Source organism: Manacus candei, unplaced genomic scaffold (genome assembly GCF_025592945.1).
Source record: "Manacus candei isolate 608988 ecotype Guabito, Panama unplaced genomic scaffold, ASM2559294v1 h1tg000015l, whole genome shotgun sequence".
NCBI classification, from domain to species: Eukaryota; Metazoa; Chordata; class Aves; order Passeriformes; family Pipridae; genus Manacus; species Manacus candei.
Genome location: NW_026138063.1, coordinates 1,562,607 through 1,578,105, shown reverse-complemented (window position 1 = coordinate 1,578,105; position 15,499 = coordinate 1,562,607). Strand labels below are relative to the sequence as shown.

At 42.4% G+C, this 15,499-nt stretch overlaps 1 protein-coding gene across 1 annotated transcript in view; it reads right to left on the bottom strand.

Moving 5' to 3' along the window:
- The window catches only part of RSRC1 (arginine and serine rich coiled-coil 1), a 106,841-nt gene that overhangs the window by 67,148 nt on the left and 24,194 nt on the right, over nucleotides 1–15,499 (bottom strand). The window contains exon 4 of the mRNA XM_051781294.1: nucleotides 12,744–12,920. Coding sequence (XP_051637254.1) covers nucleotides 12,744–12,920 — 177 coding nt within the window. The remainder of the gene's footprint in view (nucleotides 1–12,743; nucleotides 12,921–15,499) is intronic.

Here is a 15,499-nt window from a genome sequence, read left to right as displayed (position 1 = left end):
TCACCAACAGAAAATTTCAGCTCTCAGTGTGTTCCCAGAATTAAAGATTTTTCCCTACTTTATTACAACACTGTCCATAGTTCTCTTATTTCCCTCTTTGTAAGAAATGCATCCCAGACAGCCTCGCTGATGTTAATCAGAACAAGATTAATCATTTGCTAACTACGATCAGAAGGTGGTGGAGAACATTGAGTGTCTGTGCTCTGAAAGAGATTAAAGTCAGGCTTAAATAAAAATAATATAATAAATTCATAAAACAGAATGACTGTGCAAAATCATGGAGTGAGCTACAGAAACAGCACATTGACATTGCTGGGGAAAAAAAAAGTCTCCTATATTGGCTTTTCCCAGATTTTCAGTTTTGCCTGAAAGTTGCAGTTTTAATATACAAAATTATGGTGTCTTGCAAAGAAGATCCAGAAACTGGAACCATTCCAAGAAATCAAACACATTCAGGGGTTCAACACAATGCCCAGGACCGAGTGGCCTCTCGCACAATGGGTGACAGGATAAGCCACTGCTTAACTTTCTGTTCCAGCAAGATACTGGAAAGTTCCGGCAATGTTTGCGCATAATAATTTCCAGTCCTTCAAAACAGGTCAGGATGTTCCAACAACGTAAAGAAATTATATATAACACTAATATATAGACATATATAGCCTTTCTCTGGTCATTATGGCTTCCACTCACCCAGGTGTTAGGATGGGTGACTGTTCCACCAACACCAGCTGCAGAGAATGGAAGAAACTGGGAGAATCAACTCAAAAAAGTTAAAAATCAAGTTGAAAACCTTGTACGTGTGTGCAACAGAGGGAAAAAGAGTTTAGTTATCTCTATATGTATTTTTACCCAGCAGCAGAAAGAAACACAGCATTGCCAACACCTAAAGTGAACAACAATGTTCAAACTGTACATAAAGTAACTGAAATCATTTCAACCATGGAGAAAAATTTGCAAACTCTGTCTGATATGTGGGATTTAAGGTGGACTCTTCCTTGTACATCTCAATGCCAGAAGCTGCACAAAGCAAGGATAAAACACCAGTAAAATGTCCAGTCTTTGTACATCTGACAGAGCCTAGCACATATTTCTTGGGGCACCAAAAAAAATTTTAAAAAATTAAAAATTGGTCCTTTTAAAGGCTTTCCTGCCCAGTCCATATATGGCACTCACATCATCCATCGTGAGGAATGAGCAAGGTTGGAATCAGCACTGCCTGGAGCACCTCATCCACTTGCAGGACATCAGCAGACGTGACTGTTGAAGGACAAAGAGCCAAGTCCTCAGAAAGATTTGAGAAGCCAGAACAGCCCAGTACCAGGTAGATATTTTTTAACAATGAAAACACAGACCCCGGAGTCAGAGACGAGGGAATTCTCCATCTCTTGGATGTGGAATTGATCTGAATGCAAATACTTGACTCTTTTTAGCTGTGTTTGACTTTGAACTGAACGTCAATTAACGCCCAAACAAGATCAGTTCGCTCCATAAAAGATGCGAAGCAGATTCATCGGCCTTCGTTTAACAGCCACCCAGCAAAGCTCCACTCCCCTCTCCAGTGGTCACTTAAACCCTTCATCCTCACCACAAAACTCCCCCAGCCCTGGTTTTAAACCCCTTAAAGGAGCAAACAAGACAGCACATCAAATATGCTCCGAGCGTGGGCCCGCTCTGAAAAGCTGGGACCTGCGAGTGCTTCAGCTGCGACGCAGCCATTGAGCCATGGCCAATATAAGCTCATTTGAATAATCAATATGACAACCTTATTTTTCTAATGCAAACAGGATTGCTACAGTAAGGTGTCTCACTGCCACATCACAGTCATGGCCTCTTTTAACCCCTAATTAGATTTAGGCGATTATCCCTGCTCTTCCTTACAAGTGTACAGCCCGGATAAGGGATGACAAAAGCTATCTGCCACTTCCTCAGCCTTTGCAGGCTGCAGGTTATCCAGGGAGATACAGGGGAAGATCAGCAAACAATTGTTATTCATATCATCTCCAGTTGGAGGATAGTCCCAGTTTTCCATACATGCTCAGGGAAAATAGCCCAGAGCATTAGGTAAATGCAGAACGCTTAAGAACATCAGGGTTACACAGATGGAAATTCAAGGTGATGTTGGGGAATTATCTTTAATTCAAATTGGTTATCACAAAGAAAACTAGGGAGCCCTGGTTTGCTGCCTCAGACAGGAAACCCTGAGTTTGCAACAGATTTCTGCTCATTGTCTGCTGTGTAATAGTTCTAAAAAAAAAAAAAAAAAAGGAGAAAAATCAAACTGGGAACCAGCAATCCCCAAAGAATTACATCGCTCAACAAAGTCCGAGCAGACAGAGAAGATCTATTACAGAAATGTAATCACATTTCATTTACAAGAACTCTTATCTCAAGCACTTAAACATAACATTTAAACAGTTTTCCATTTTATTGTGCTCAGTATTGGAGCTAATAAGATAGAAAAGTCTAATCACGTTAGCAACATTTCTATTGCATTACACAAACACAGCGCGGGATTAAAGGCACACCAGGAAAAGGGAGGATGATGCTCCACGGAAAACTGAGCTCCTCATTTCTCCTGGCAGAAGGAAATATCTCTGGGATCATGTGGGAGAACTGCCACGCTCAGATGAGATGTGTGTTCCCAAAATGTCTGTTCCCACACCGCCTAAAAGAAGTATTTCCCTGCATATTATCCACATGAGAAGGTGTTGTGGAAGGAAAAGGGAAGTGCTCCCCTATAGCAGGATCATACTGGAAGGATCATTTATCCAAGGCAAGGCAAATTTTCAGAATTGCTTAATAGACAGAGCTTTGAAAAGCACTGAAGGGGAAGATATTTTTGAAAATATTGTCTGTACTCGTCCCCACTAATTCCCAGCACCTTCCCTGCTGGACACACACAGTTGAGTCCCGAAGTTCCATTTCAGATCACTCCCAGTTTGGAGTCACAGCCAAGACTGATGGGCTGGAGAGGGATGTGCAGTGGTACCCAGGAACCCCCCCATGTCCTGGGCTCATCCCACAGCCTTTCCACCACTGAAAAGGACTGAAAGCTAAACTGCAGTGCCAGGAAAAGCTGCCAAAAGTCAGAACTCAAATGCAGCAACAAGAGCTAAAATCTGTCAGGATTTTATAATTATATATTACAGCCTTCTGCATGATGAAAATACAACTGAGGAGAGTTGGTGGGAGGAGAAAAACATTTGAAAGTTAACGTGGTGCAATATGGAACATTCAACGTTGGGCTTCTGTGACTATTTTTCATTTCTAAACTGCGTTTTAATCTGTACCTTATTAAAAATAAGCAAGTAAACCCTCCAATGTTTCCAATTAATCTCAATACAGATATTTCTTCAGAGCAGAGTTCTGTTATCTAACCTCTAAAGCTCATGGAAAGAGCTTCCAAGAAGCTCTGGGGCCTAAAGCTTGGTTTGGTTATTTAAACAAATTAATTGGTGGATTTTAATCTCTTGTCCTCCTCAATACAAAACACATTGTGACCTTTGAAATAAGATTTAATGGCTCCCACTCCATACAAACCCCTTCCTCCTCTTCCCTCTTCATGCTCCTGACTTACAGAGGGTCTGCCATAAATTAAATCCCAGTAGAAACTCATGTGCCAACATCACCCAAGATTTCATCCAGGTTTTTTAAACACTATTTCATGTGGCCAGGAGAGAAAGGTTTCTACTTTAATGAGGTGGAAAAAAGGAGGAAATAAGAAATGAAAAGGGAGATGGCAGAGACAGACACGTCCCCCCCATGCCCCATCACTCTGCTAAACCCTCTCCTATAAATCCATTGTCTGTATTTCCATAATATTTTTCAAAGCACAGAGCAATGTCCACCTGGAAGAATCAATGGAAAAGCCCCTTTTCCCACTCTGACATGATCCCATTAAGCAGCCTCAAAAGGTTCTGATCTGAGCAGCCAAGGCAGCCCTCGCCGATCGATTCCTTAATCCATCTGGAGAGAATGGACTGAGCTCGTGTTTCCATTTCAGCCCAGGAAGAAATCATTCCCAACATAATTCACCATTAAATGGGCCTTGTCTTACAAGAACTTCAGCTGCTGGGAGCAGATGAGGAGCGAGTCGGGATCCAGGAGAATCCCCAGCACAGCTAAAATGCTTCCTCTGGATCTTCCCATTCCCACCAGGAGACGCCAAGGATGAAACCAGAGCCTGGAAGCAAATCATGGAATCCCAGAAGGCTTTGGGTTGGAAAGGAATTTAAATGTTATCTTGTCCCACACCCTGCCATGGGCAGGGACACCTCCCACTAGCCCAGGGTGCTCCAACCTGGCCTTGGACACTTCCAGGGATCCAGGGGCAGCCACAGCTTCTCTGGGCAACCTGTGCCAGGGCCTCCCCACCCTCCCAGGGAACAATTTCTCTAATCTAAATCTCTCCCCTCTCCATTTAAAACCCTTTCCTCTAGTCCTGTCTCTAATCAACAATTTAGATTATTTCATTTAAGTTTTACACCTTATTTTACAATTCAAAATAACAAAAAGATTCAAAATTAGACCTGCATTAGAAATACTTCCTTCAAGCACAGATGCTCCTCCTTCCCTTCCCAATCAAAAGCAATGGATGTTTTATGATGCCCACAGCAGGCGAGTTCCATTCCAGAAAAAGCACTCTTTACCCAAAAAACAAGGTGGAACAAGGAGTTTAATACTTTAATGTGAAATTCAATTTCACCTCAGAACAGCATGTGTTTTGGATGGGGTTGTTTTGCCCTGAGGAGGCCGTTTGGTTGGGTTGGGTTTGGTTTTTCCTGGGGTCTCCTGGTTTTTTGCTGGGACAAGGGGGTTCAGTTGCAGGCTGGGCAGAGCCCGGGCGAGGTGATTACTGTATCTCTGCTGTTCAGTATCTGCAGGGTGTCTCAGTGTCACTCCAACTCCTTAAACCCAGTAAAGAGATTACAGCTCCCACTAACTGGATTTTCACAGCTCCGGATCATTCCCCTTGGATTCCTCATGCACAGATTAAGAGAGGCCATTAAAACAATAGTCAGCTGCTCTCACAGTGCAAGGTGGAAAAAAAAAACCACCAAAAAACCCCCAAAACTCCATGTTTACATTCAGAGCCTGTGGTGTTTGCACATGTGGGCAACCAACACACCCTTCCAGCAGGAATGCCCTGTATTTCAGGAATGATTCCACTAAAAACCCAAGATAATGCAAATTATATCCTCACAAAAGGACAATCATGGTGGCTGGCAGTTTTAAGGAGCGGAGAGTTTGGAAAATTTTAAACAGCTTAAAAAGAATGTGTGTCTTTGAAGATACTGCCTTCAAATGCATTCCAAAACCTATTTCTGGAAATACAGAGAAGTATAATTCCCTCAACATAGTACACGAATTTAGCAGGGAAGCTCAGCTAACAACCATCACTAACTGACAGTCTGAACCACAGAACTGGAAGACAAAACTCAGATTTTTGTGCTAAGCACAGAAAGTACTTTAGTGAATGAAAATGAAACGGTTACTCTGGGCTAAAATCTATTTATTTTCCAGCCTCAGAGGTTCCCTGACACCTCCTGGACAATTTACAGACATGTACCATCCACACTGGGTTTTCCAGCTGTCTGGTAGCGAAAAGAAAAGAAATCATCCCATATGCTGCTGCCTCACAGCCCATTAAATAACTGGCCAGGCTTTTGAGTCGGAAAAGGGGATTTTTAGCAAACAAAAAGAAAAACAAGGGCAACACAGCTCAGACAACAATAGCAACAAATCTCGGTCAAAGGCAAGTGACCCTCGAGCTGCTCTGGGCATCTGGAGGTCTCAGTCCTTTCCAGGGAAAACCCTCACTCTGCTTCCCATTAGCCTTTGGCTGACTTACTGCAGAGGAAACTGTCCTCATTTGGCCTCTCAGCTGCTTCTTCCTGCCTTCAACACCTCAACATCCCTGCCAGCAAAGCTCATCGACTCCTTTTCTCTCATCCTCAAAGTGCTCACACGTGCCCTCAGCACCCGGAGTCCGGGATACTCCCAGGAATCTTCCTCCGAGCACCTGGATGGGAACAGCCCAAACCACCCAGTTCCTCTTCCACCAGACAACAAGGATTTTGAAAGGCAAAGCTGCTCAGTCTGTCTGCAGAAACCTCACCTCAGAGACCCACCACGAGTACGAGGTGACTTCTTTAGTTATCTTCATATTTGGACTCTGCCTTCGGGTTAGAGATAGAAAGGAAGGTGAAAGCAGGAAGAATGAAGGAATGAATGAATAAATAAATAAATAGAAGAGGCATTTTGCTTTTATTCTGGGTAAGTAACTCCTCTGCCACGACAATACATCTTAAAGATCCTCCAAAGCCCACAGGGAGTCAAAGGAAGTGGCTGGACACCAGTTGGTCTGAAAGAGAAATATTCTTTTTCCCACCCAACACTGCTCCTCACATAACCTTAAACCACCATGGCTCCAACTCTTTGAGTCAGGGAGCTTTAGGAAAATTTTGTGCAGTATCCTCAATACTATTCAGGCTAAAAAGCATTCAGAAATAACAGCACCAATGGCAGACCCACCTCTCATTTTTCCCTGCTGGCAAAACCCTTTTTCAGGGCCATGGCAGGAGGCAGGTGATAAAAGAGATTCTTTCTGTGAAAGATAAAATAGAGCTACAGAATAATCAATTTGTAGGTCCTCTTTATTTACAGAAAGCTTTTTTTGCAAGTCTATTCACCACATTAACAAACAGCAGTTGCAGATTCCTTGCACATCAGAACTATTTTCTAATAGCCAAACTCTGGAAGAAAATGTACTAATTTCATACACTTTGAAACAAGAAAGTTATTCTCAGTCTCCAAAAGCAGCTGAAACACCTGAGATTTAGTGCCCAGAGCCAGCAATTGCCAATATCTTGGAATGGTTTGGGTTGGAAAGGACCTTGAAGCTCATCCAGTTCCACCCTCTGCCATAGGCAGAGACACCTTCCACTAAATATGAATAATCAATCCTGCTTTACTCTAAAAAGTATGCTATCAATTAATCATTGGATCTTAGTTTTGTTTAAAAAAAAGCAGTTTATACTGCAAAGATGTTATATAATTAATATATATTTATAGATAAATATAGTATTAATATATAATATTAATATTTTAATATAATACTATATATTTAATTATACATTATTAATATATAATTTAATAATATATAATTTAATAATATATTTATTATATATTATCTATATTATATATTATAATTATATATTCTATTATTAATATATATTATTAATATATAATTATATATAAATGTATTGTTTATATATTCTAATAATAATTCCTAACTTTCTTAGCAAATAGTCTTAAATACAAGAGTTGATGTTCATGGAACCATTAAGAAACATAGTGTATTAGTCCCCACTATTAAGTCAGTGCTGAATTTACAAATATTCACCTATCCCTTAGTTATGGGACGACAACTGGTCCCAACTGTTGTTAAAACCCAACAGAATCGAAACAAAAAGAACATTCACGTGACCTATCGAAGCAATTCCTGAAATAAACCATTTTAAGATGTTTTTATTTGTTTCTTTACAGCCAAACTCTTGGCAGCTCAGCGTGACCCACACCCCGAACGTGCCCCAGGAACCTTCCCCCAGTCAAACCCTTCCCTCTGCCGCCGGGGAAAGGCAGCAAAGCCTCTCCTTCCAAAGCCTCCCCTTCCAATTGTCTTTTCCGATCAATTTTGCATGAGAAGACGTTACCCCAGCGCAGAGTTTGCCGCTGCCAGGCTGGGGGTGTGATAAATGTTTCATGCAAACAACAGCCCCCCGTGGGTGTCAGAGCACGGCGCTCCCACGGCCCCGCTTTGATCCCGGCACGGCACCGCGGAGGAGTTCTGAGCACCCCCCCATCCAGAACCTGTGTGCAAATGAGGCCAAATTACCATAAATGTCTTCCCACTGCACAGTGTGGGAAGAGGGAAGGCAAAAATACTGCCGTGCCAAGCTCCAGGAGTGTCTGGCTGCTGGTAGCTCCGAAAAGTCCAATATTCCCAATTTGCTCCCGAGGTCTCGCGCCGAGCAACGAAAAGCTCAACAGGCACTGACCACTCATGTCCCATCCATGATACCTTCCCGGGCACTGAGCACGGGAATCAAACTCCAAGGGCTTTGGGGAAGTGCCACTGGGAAAAGGGGCCTACACAGAGGGACCTCAGCACAGCTTTAAAGACTTAATTATGGAATAAACGGGAAAAATTAGGATTATATTTTAACAACAAAGTTTTCAGTGCTGTAACATTGACAGGAAAAGGGGGAATGGCTTCATATGACAAAAAACATGGTTAGATGGGATATTGGGAAGGAATCCTTCCCTGGGAGGGTGGGGAGGCCCTGGCACAGGTTGCCCAGAGAAGCTGTGGCTGCCCCATCCCTGGAAGTGTCCAAGGTCAGGTTGGACAGGGTTTGGAGCAACCTGGGACAGTGGAAGGTGTCCCTGCCCATGGCAGGAGGTGGGACAAGATAACCTTTAAATTCCCTTCCAACCCAGTCCCTTCTGGGATCCTGTGATGTGTCCAAGGATTTCAGAAGCTGTGAACCGGTTAATGCCCAAATGTATCAATGACCTCGCCAAGTATCAGAAATTAAACTGGTCAGGTTTGATTAATGGGTCACCACTTCTTTTCTCATAACAGCTGAGAAGCTGCTCTTAATTTATTCCATTAAAAATTGTCAAAATCACTTGAACCAGTAATCCAAAATTCCACTACGGCAGAAGCAACGATGAAACCCGTAAATCCAGCAAAATTATGTAAAGCCAGCAAGCTTTTAGTAGCTTTTCCTCCCAGTCCAACAGCGAACAAGGAGCCTTATGAAAAGTGTCTCACAATGCCAGAACTTGCATTTTTTTTTAAGCTAATCAAGACTTCAAACATCAAAATTCAATGGCTCACACAAACATCACATTCAGCTTTACCAACCAATAAACAAGTTTTTAGTGGTTTGTTTTTTTTGTTTTTTTAAGTCAAAAGCTCGTAAGTACATAAGTCCAGGAAGACTATGACTAATTTTCCCATAATCAATCAAAACCCCAAAGCAGAAGTCTAACATGAGAATTACTACTCCCTTCTGGATAAGGGAAATTCACCCAACCTGTCCCATTCCTTGGATGCAGAGACAAAGCTCTTCCCCTTTCATTCAGTGACCTTTTCTAATCAATGCCACTCATGTTTTTGCTTCAGCCTAGAGTTCATCCTCCTGCAAAAGATTCATTTTGCAGGGGAAGAAAAACAAAACCAAGAGAGGAAAAACAGGGACTGGGACAGCCAAATGCAGGGACAGATCAACTATTCTGGCAGAATGAAGAACAGTAAAGTTTTGGGTCTTTCAAACAAAAATTTAATAAAAAAAAAAAATCACTAGACTAAAACTTATTGGTAAAAACCAGACACCAGATGTCAATTGTGCATCAGAAAGTTTTGCAGAGACAATGATAATTCATCACAGAATGTATATCAGTCCTTATTTTATCAACTCCATTTACAACACTCCATAATGTATCAGTAAATGCAAAGAGCTCTGTCAAAATTACCAAGGTGTGGTAACAACTCGATTAACTTGTTAAACTTCCCTGGGAAGAGCAAAGTCCCCCCCGTGTGTGGCAGGGACAGAGCAGGAGCACCAGCACAAAATCTGGTGTGCAACAGTGGTGCAAGGCAATGACAGGCACAGCATCCCCCTGCAGCCACGGGGCACCACCAGGGACCAATACTGGTATCACAGACACAGAAATGGGATTGCAAACCTGGCTGGGGGACTGGGGGAACAGGAAAGGCTGAGAGGCCAAGACGTGCTTTCGCTTTGGACACGCTGCCAGCAGTTGTTGAGAAAGAGCCATAGCACAGATTGATTCTTTTTTATAGCCTTCCAGGTAATAAAGCTCTCTCTGCCATGCACTGCCAGAACACACACACAAAGGGGGAACAGGGGTTGAACATCCAGGATGAGAGGAAACCACAGCAAACTGGTCAGTTGGGATGACTTGCAAAATGGAAGGGAAAAAGAGCAGCACTGCAGGAGCTGACTGTGAACTAGTTAAGAACATTTCTTGCTGCCTGCCTGTCAGCAGCTTTACTGTGCAAAGAGTCTTCCCTGGAAATGAAACAATCCTGATCATCTGAAAGGTGGATCAATTCTGTGTTCAGGAATATTTCCCAGGCTGTGCTGTTTTACCTTTCAAGTGAGCACAAAACTCTCTCAGAGCTTGACAGGCTGCTCTTCACACCAGGTTTGGTGCCCAGGTACCATCAGGTGCTGTCCATGAGCTTCCCAGCCATCCCCCTCCATCAGGGCTGCACAAACAGCACATCCCTTAAACCACTTCAGACTGGGAGAAGGGAGGAGTAACACAGCCCATCTCCACAGAACTGCTAAAACACCTCCAACAGACCACAAGTTCAGTGCTCATGGTCAAAGAATGATCACTGAAATGGAGAATGCCAAAGGACAATGACCAGAACAATTTTTTTTTAGTAATTATCCTTTTCTACTCTTCAAATCCCTCCTGAGATGTTTCCTGTGAAGACAAGATCTACCTTGAGAGAATCTAAAGTCACCCCAAATTAAAAACCAAACACAAGCCAAGCACAGAAAAGACAATCATTGGTTTATATGAGCCACAAACAAATAAAACCATTTGCTCCTTAATTAAAAACCTGCAGTTTGATTCTCTACTTCAGAGGAACAGTAAAGTCCCAAATATACAACAACTCCCAGATAACCTGCAGTGCTGCCAAACTGAAATACCTTCTTTTATGCAAAGTTAAACTATAAAGTCAAGCAGCACCTGAGAATTTATGTTCCATCTTCTCACAATCTGGCTCTGGGATGATCTTCATTATAGCTTTAAAGTGGCTATTTTGAATAAATACATTCCAAACAGCTATAAATTTAAACTGAAAACTAGACCTGGTCCTTGATGTGCCTTTGAGGAAGGATCTACTCCAAGCACAGAGGTCAGAGGATTGTTTCCTCTACAGATTCCTGATGTTGGAGGTTCTGGAGAGGCTCTGGAGAGTGATGAGATACTTTCAGTGGTGATTTAGACACTGGATCTAGAAATTCATTCACGTGGACAGTCACCTCCAGCTGATTCCTCTCAGTATTTCACATCCAAACCTGCACCTGACAGGGATTTTGTGTCTTTAGACTTTCTTCCTCATACTTCAGAGCAGAAAAGAAATGGGAATAACAATTTGGAAAAGCAGCACCATCGCTGTGTTGGTTACAGCAGAATAGGCCAGGAGGAAAAATAAAATACTTGGGGTTTTTTTCCCTGTTCAAACTGGATCCAACATAACCATGGAATCTCCCTGCTGCTGCAGGGGACAGAGGGAAAGTTCCAGAAGCCAACAGACTTACACAGGCAATAAGTTCCCTCAGTTTGTGTTCCACCATCCTCCTCCCTCTACATCCATAATTCAAGGACAGGTGAGTTTACCTGGCCAAGGGGATCTTTTCCACGCTTTTCACCCAAAAAGAAAACAGATACATAAATAAATGATGCAGGGGAAGAACAAGGAGAGTTTGGGAGGCCTGAGGAAGCCTCTGACAAAAACACAACTGGAAAACACCTCATTTTCCTGGAGCACAAACAAGGCAAAGAGAAACTCTCTTTGTTCCTACAGTTGATTCTCTCTCTCTGTGGTCAATAACAGAATATTCCATAGACAAATTTCAAATAACAACCCCAAAGGGATTTGTCTCCTCTGTATTCAAATCTGTGGCTTTGCAAAGCCTTTCCCAAACACTAAAGTGGTGCTGATAAAGCCTCAATCTTTCAAATCACAAATAACAAATAAAGGGGAAAAGCTGCTCAGATCCATATTCTCGGCACAGACACACTTTGATCAGCATTTGATTAAACTGGAAAACATGTTGTGCCCCCTCAGAAAAGTTTATGAAGCACAGATGATATCAGCACCAGCCAGGTATGGTTCACTCTGCAGTCTGATCGTGCTCCAAGGCAGAAATCCTTGTCCAAAGTCAGCCACTGAGCTCAGAGGGAAAGGACTAAGGGCACAAAGTGCCCTTCTATATCAATTTGTACCCTTTGTCCCAACTCCCCTGGGAACAACCCAAAATTTGCTTTCAAATTTAGCATGAGCAATTTTGTAAGTTATCAAAATATAGAGATTAATTGCTTGCCTAAAAAAATATTGTCTGGGCATTGTGTTCCTCCTACAGCTCCTTCCTATTGATCCTTGTTCTAAAAGGACCTAGAGCCCAGCAGGATCCTCTGGGACACTGTTCAGTGGGATCCAAATCCAATGGGATTTGAGATGAGCTTCTACATAGAGCCCGGAAAACCTCTCACACACCAAAGCCCAGACTGGTTTGGGTTGGAAGGACCTTAAAGATCATCCAGTTCCACTCCCTGCCATGGGCAGGGACACTTCCCACCAGCCTAGGTGGCTCCAAGCCCCATCCAACCTGGTCTTGGACACTTCCAGGGATCCAAGGGCAGCCACAGCTTCTCTGGGCAACCTGTGCCAGGGCCCCACCACCCTCCCACGGTGGGGAAAGAATTGTAAATTAAACCATCCTTTAGTGGGAAATATTGTCCCATTCCATAATTTTGAAATCCTAAGAATCCCACCATTGAAACATTTTGAAGAACTTCCACTTAGCCCATAAAAAGTCACCACGCAAGGGAAAATCATCCCGGGGTAAAACGACACCGACCCGTCGCCTGGTTCTCGTTACCATTCCATCACTTGTCACTTCACTTACCCGGCCTTGGTGCCATAAATCTCCTTGTCTTTCCCTTTGCCCTTGTCCTTGGCTTTGTCCTTGTCCTTGTCCCTGCCCTTGCGCCGCTCCCTCTCCCGGGAGCCGCTGTGTGTCCTCCTGTGGCCGGACCTCTCGCTGCTCCGGCTGTAGGAACGCTGCCGGCCTCGGGACCTGGACCTGCACCAAAGGCACAGGGTCAGAGCTCAGCAACCACCCCCTGCCACTGTTGGATCTGTCATCTGACCCAACCACGGCACACATCTCAGGATTTAATGATAATATACTGCATCTAATAAATAGAACATGTTAATAATGTAACATATTCAGTCATTTAATACTTTGAAACTGTCCATTTATCTGAAGTGGGAAAGAAAGCATTGCTTCTACTTTGAAGGAAAAATCTAAAATGTAATATATATATATCTTATATATAGAAATATATAAAATCACTTAAACCATACTATGTAGGATTCATCCATCAACAAATTAATCTTAGAGCTATTCGGGAGAGGAAGGGAAAAGGGAAAAGGGAAAAGGGAAAAGGGAAAAGGGAAAAGGGAAAAGGGAAAAGGGAAAAGGGAAAAGGGAAAAGGGAAAAGGGAAAAGGGAAAAGGGAAAAGGGAAAAGGGAAAAGGGAAAAGGGAAAAGGGAAAAGGGAAAAGGGAAAAGGGAAAAGGGAAAAGGGAAAAGGGAAAAGGGAAAAGGGAAAAGGGAAAAGGGAAAAGGGAAAAGGGAAAAGGGAAAAGGGAAAAGGGAAAAGGGAAAAGGGAAAAGGGAAAAGGGAAAAGGGAAAAGGGAAAAGGGAAAAGGGAAAAGGGAAAAGGGAAAAGGGAAAAGGGAAAAGGGAAAAGGGAAAAGGGAATTTTTCCTGGAATATTAAACTTTAAATTCTTGAGTTCTAATCAGTTCAGCTTGGAAAATAAAGAATTTACAGTTGCTACTGTGCATTTACATATTAAATCCATTATCACTGTTTTGTTCCTACAAGACCCAGAAAAACCTGAAGTGACGGGTCCAAACCAACCTCCTGATGGCTGGACTTGCTCAACTTAGAAAATATAAAATTATATATATTATATAAATATATATATAATATTTTATATATATATAATATGTATTATATAAATATAAAAATATTCCAACTCTGGAGGCCAAATAATGCAAGAAACTGCCCACAGGTGCAAGGGTTTGTGCATCTCTTTGGGGTTTGGTTACCAGGACTTGTAACTTGGGTTTCTCAGTGGAGTTCCTACATGGACATAGGACACTCCACTCTCAACCATGTTATCCATTCCTCTGGGATAAATTTATGTTGTTCCTGATAAACTTCATTATAAAAAGGTGAAGAAGTATTAGGATTATTTCTAGATGTATCAAAAAAAATCCTTTTCATTATTCCTGAATTTCTTTTGGAAGAGGTTCTAAATTTTATTTAATAATTTAACATGGATCAATACACCTTTTCTATGCTACATGAGCAGAAAAGGAGTATTTGGAAAAACAGCCAGTCAAGTTTGGGCTAGTTTTTATTCCAATGAACATCTGAACAACCTCTGTGGAAGGTGTCCCTGCCCATGGCAGGGGGTGGAACTGGATGGGCTTTAAGGTCCTTCCAACCCAAACCATGCTAGGATTCCACAATCCTATAGAAGTTCTGATGGCACCTCATGGAAAAACGAGAGGACTGGGGGAAGGACAATTTTTAAAATAGTATCAAAAAAATGTCTTTAGTACCTCTTGGAATGCAAAACTCCCAAGGCCTTTAAAAGCCAAATCACACACAAAAAAAAAAAAAATCACTCCGGTTCAAAAGCAACAACTGCTTAATAAAACTCAACAATAGGCTGAGCAAAAGCAAATCCTGCCTCTAGATGAAGCCATAAATTACATTGGGGCAGAATGTTGTTCCTGAGCCTGGAATTTGTCCAGCACATGGGGGTTAATGTCCCTATTCCTGCCAGGAGCTTTCCAGCCCAGGCCCAGAGGTCAAACCTGGGCTCAGGTTTCCCTCAGCAGCTGCCACCTTGCAGCACCACAACCCCAATTATTGGTCCCACCATTAACACTCGTCCAGCAGATCAAATTACCCCTGACTGGTGTGTTATTAACCAGAGAAAACAGTTTTTCTGTCCCCAAATGGGTTTTTAGGATGTCATCACAAATTTATCTGTTCGTTCTTAGTCCTCAGGTAGAGAAATTTTCAACCTAAGAAGTGATTCTGGATATTAAATCTAATTTTTGATTGGCACAAAGATGGTGTTTCACTGTGATGAGGCACCACAGATTCAAAGAGCACTGCCCCAAATTCACCATTCCCAGGTAACCCTGATTTCTCAGAACTCTGAAGGTAAGATGTAAAGTCCAAAACAGCAAAAAAACCCAAAACAAACAAAAAAAGAAGTCCTGTAGCAACACAAATCACCTTTAATTGATGCAAGGCCATTCCTCACTTAAGGGTCTAGTCCTTCAAGCAGGAATAACTGAGGAATCTAAAATATTTACTGCTAGAGAATTTCTCAGCTCAAATCTGAACCTGATTTCACATATTCCTTCTGTAGGTGCAGACAACAAATTCAGCTCAGATTAGCTGGATGCTCCAACCCCAGATTCCTGTTGGTTCCCATGTCTAAGTAGAACTAGTGGCAGGTGACATTTATACACAGAAAACAGCTTTGAAAAATCAGAGTTATTGCATCAAACTTGTGGTGCTGCCCTTACAGGAGCATTGACAAACTGACAAACAGTTTTCTCTCCAG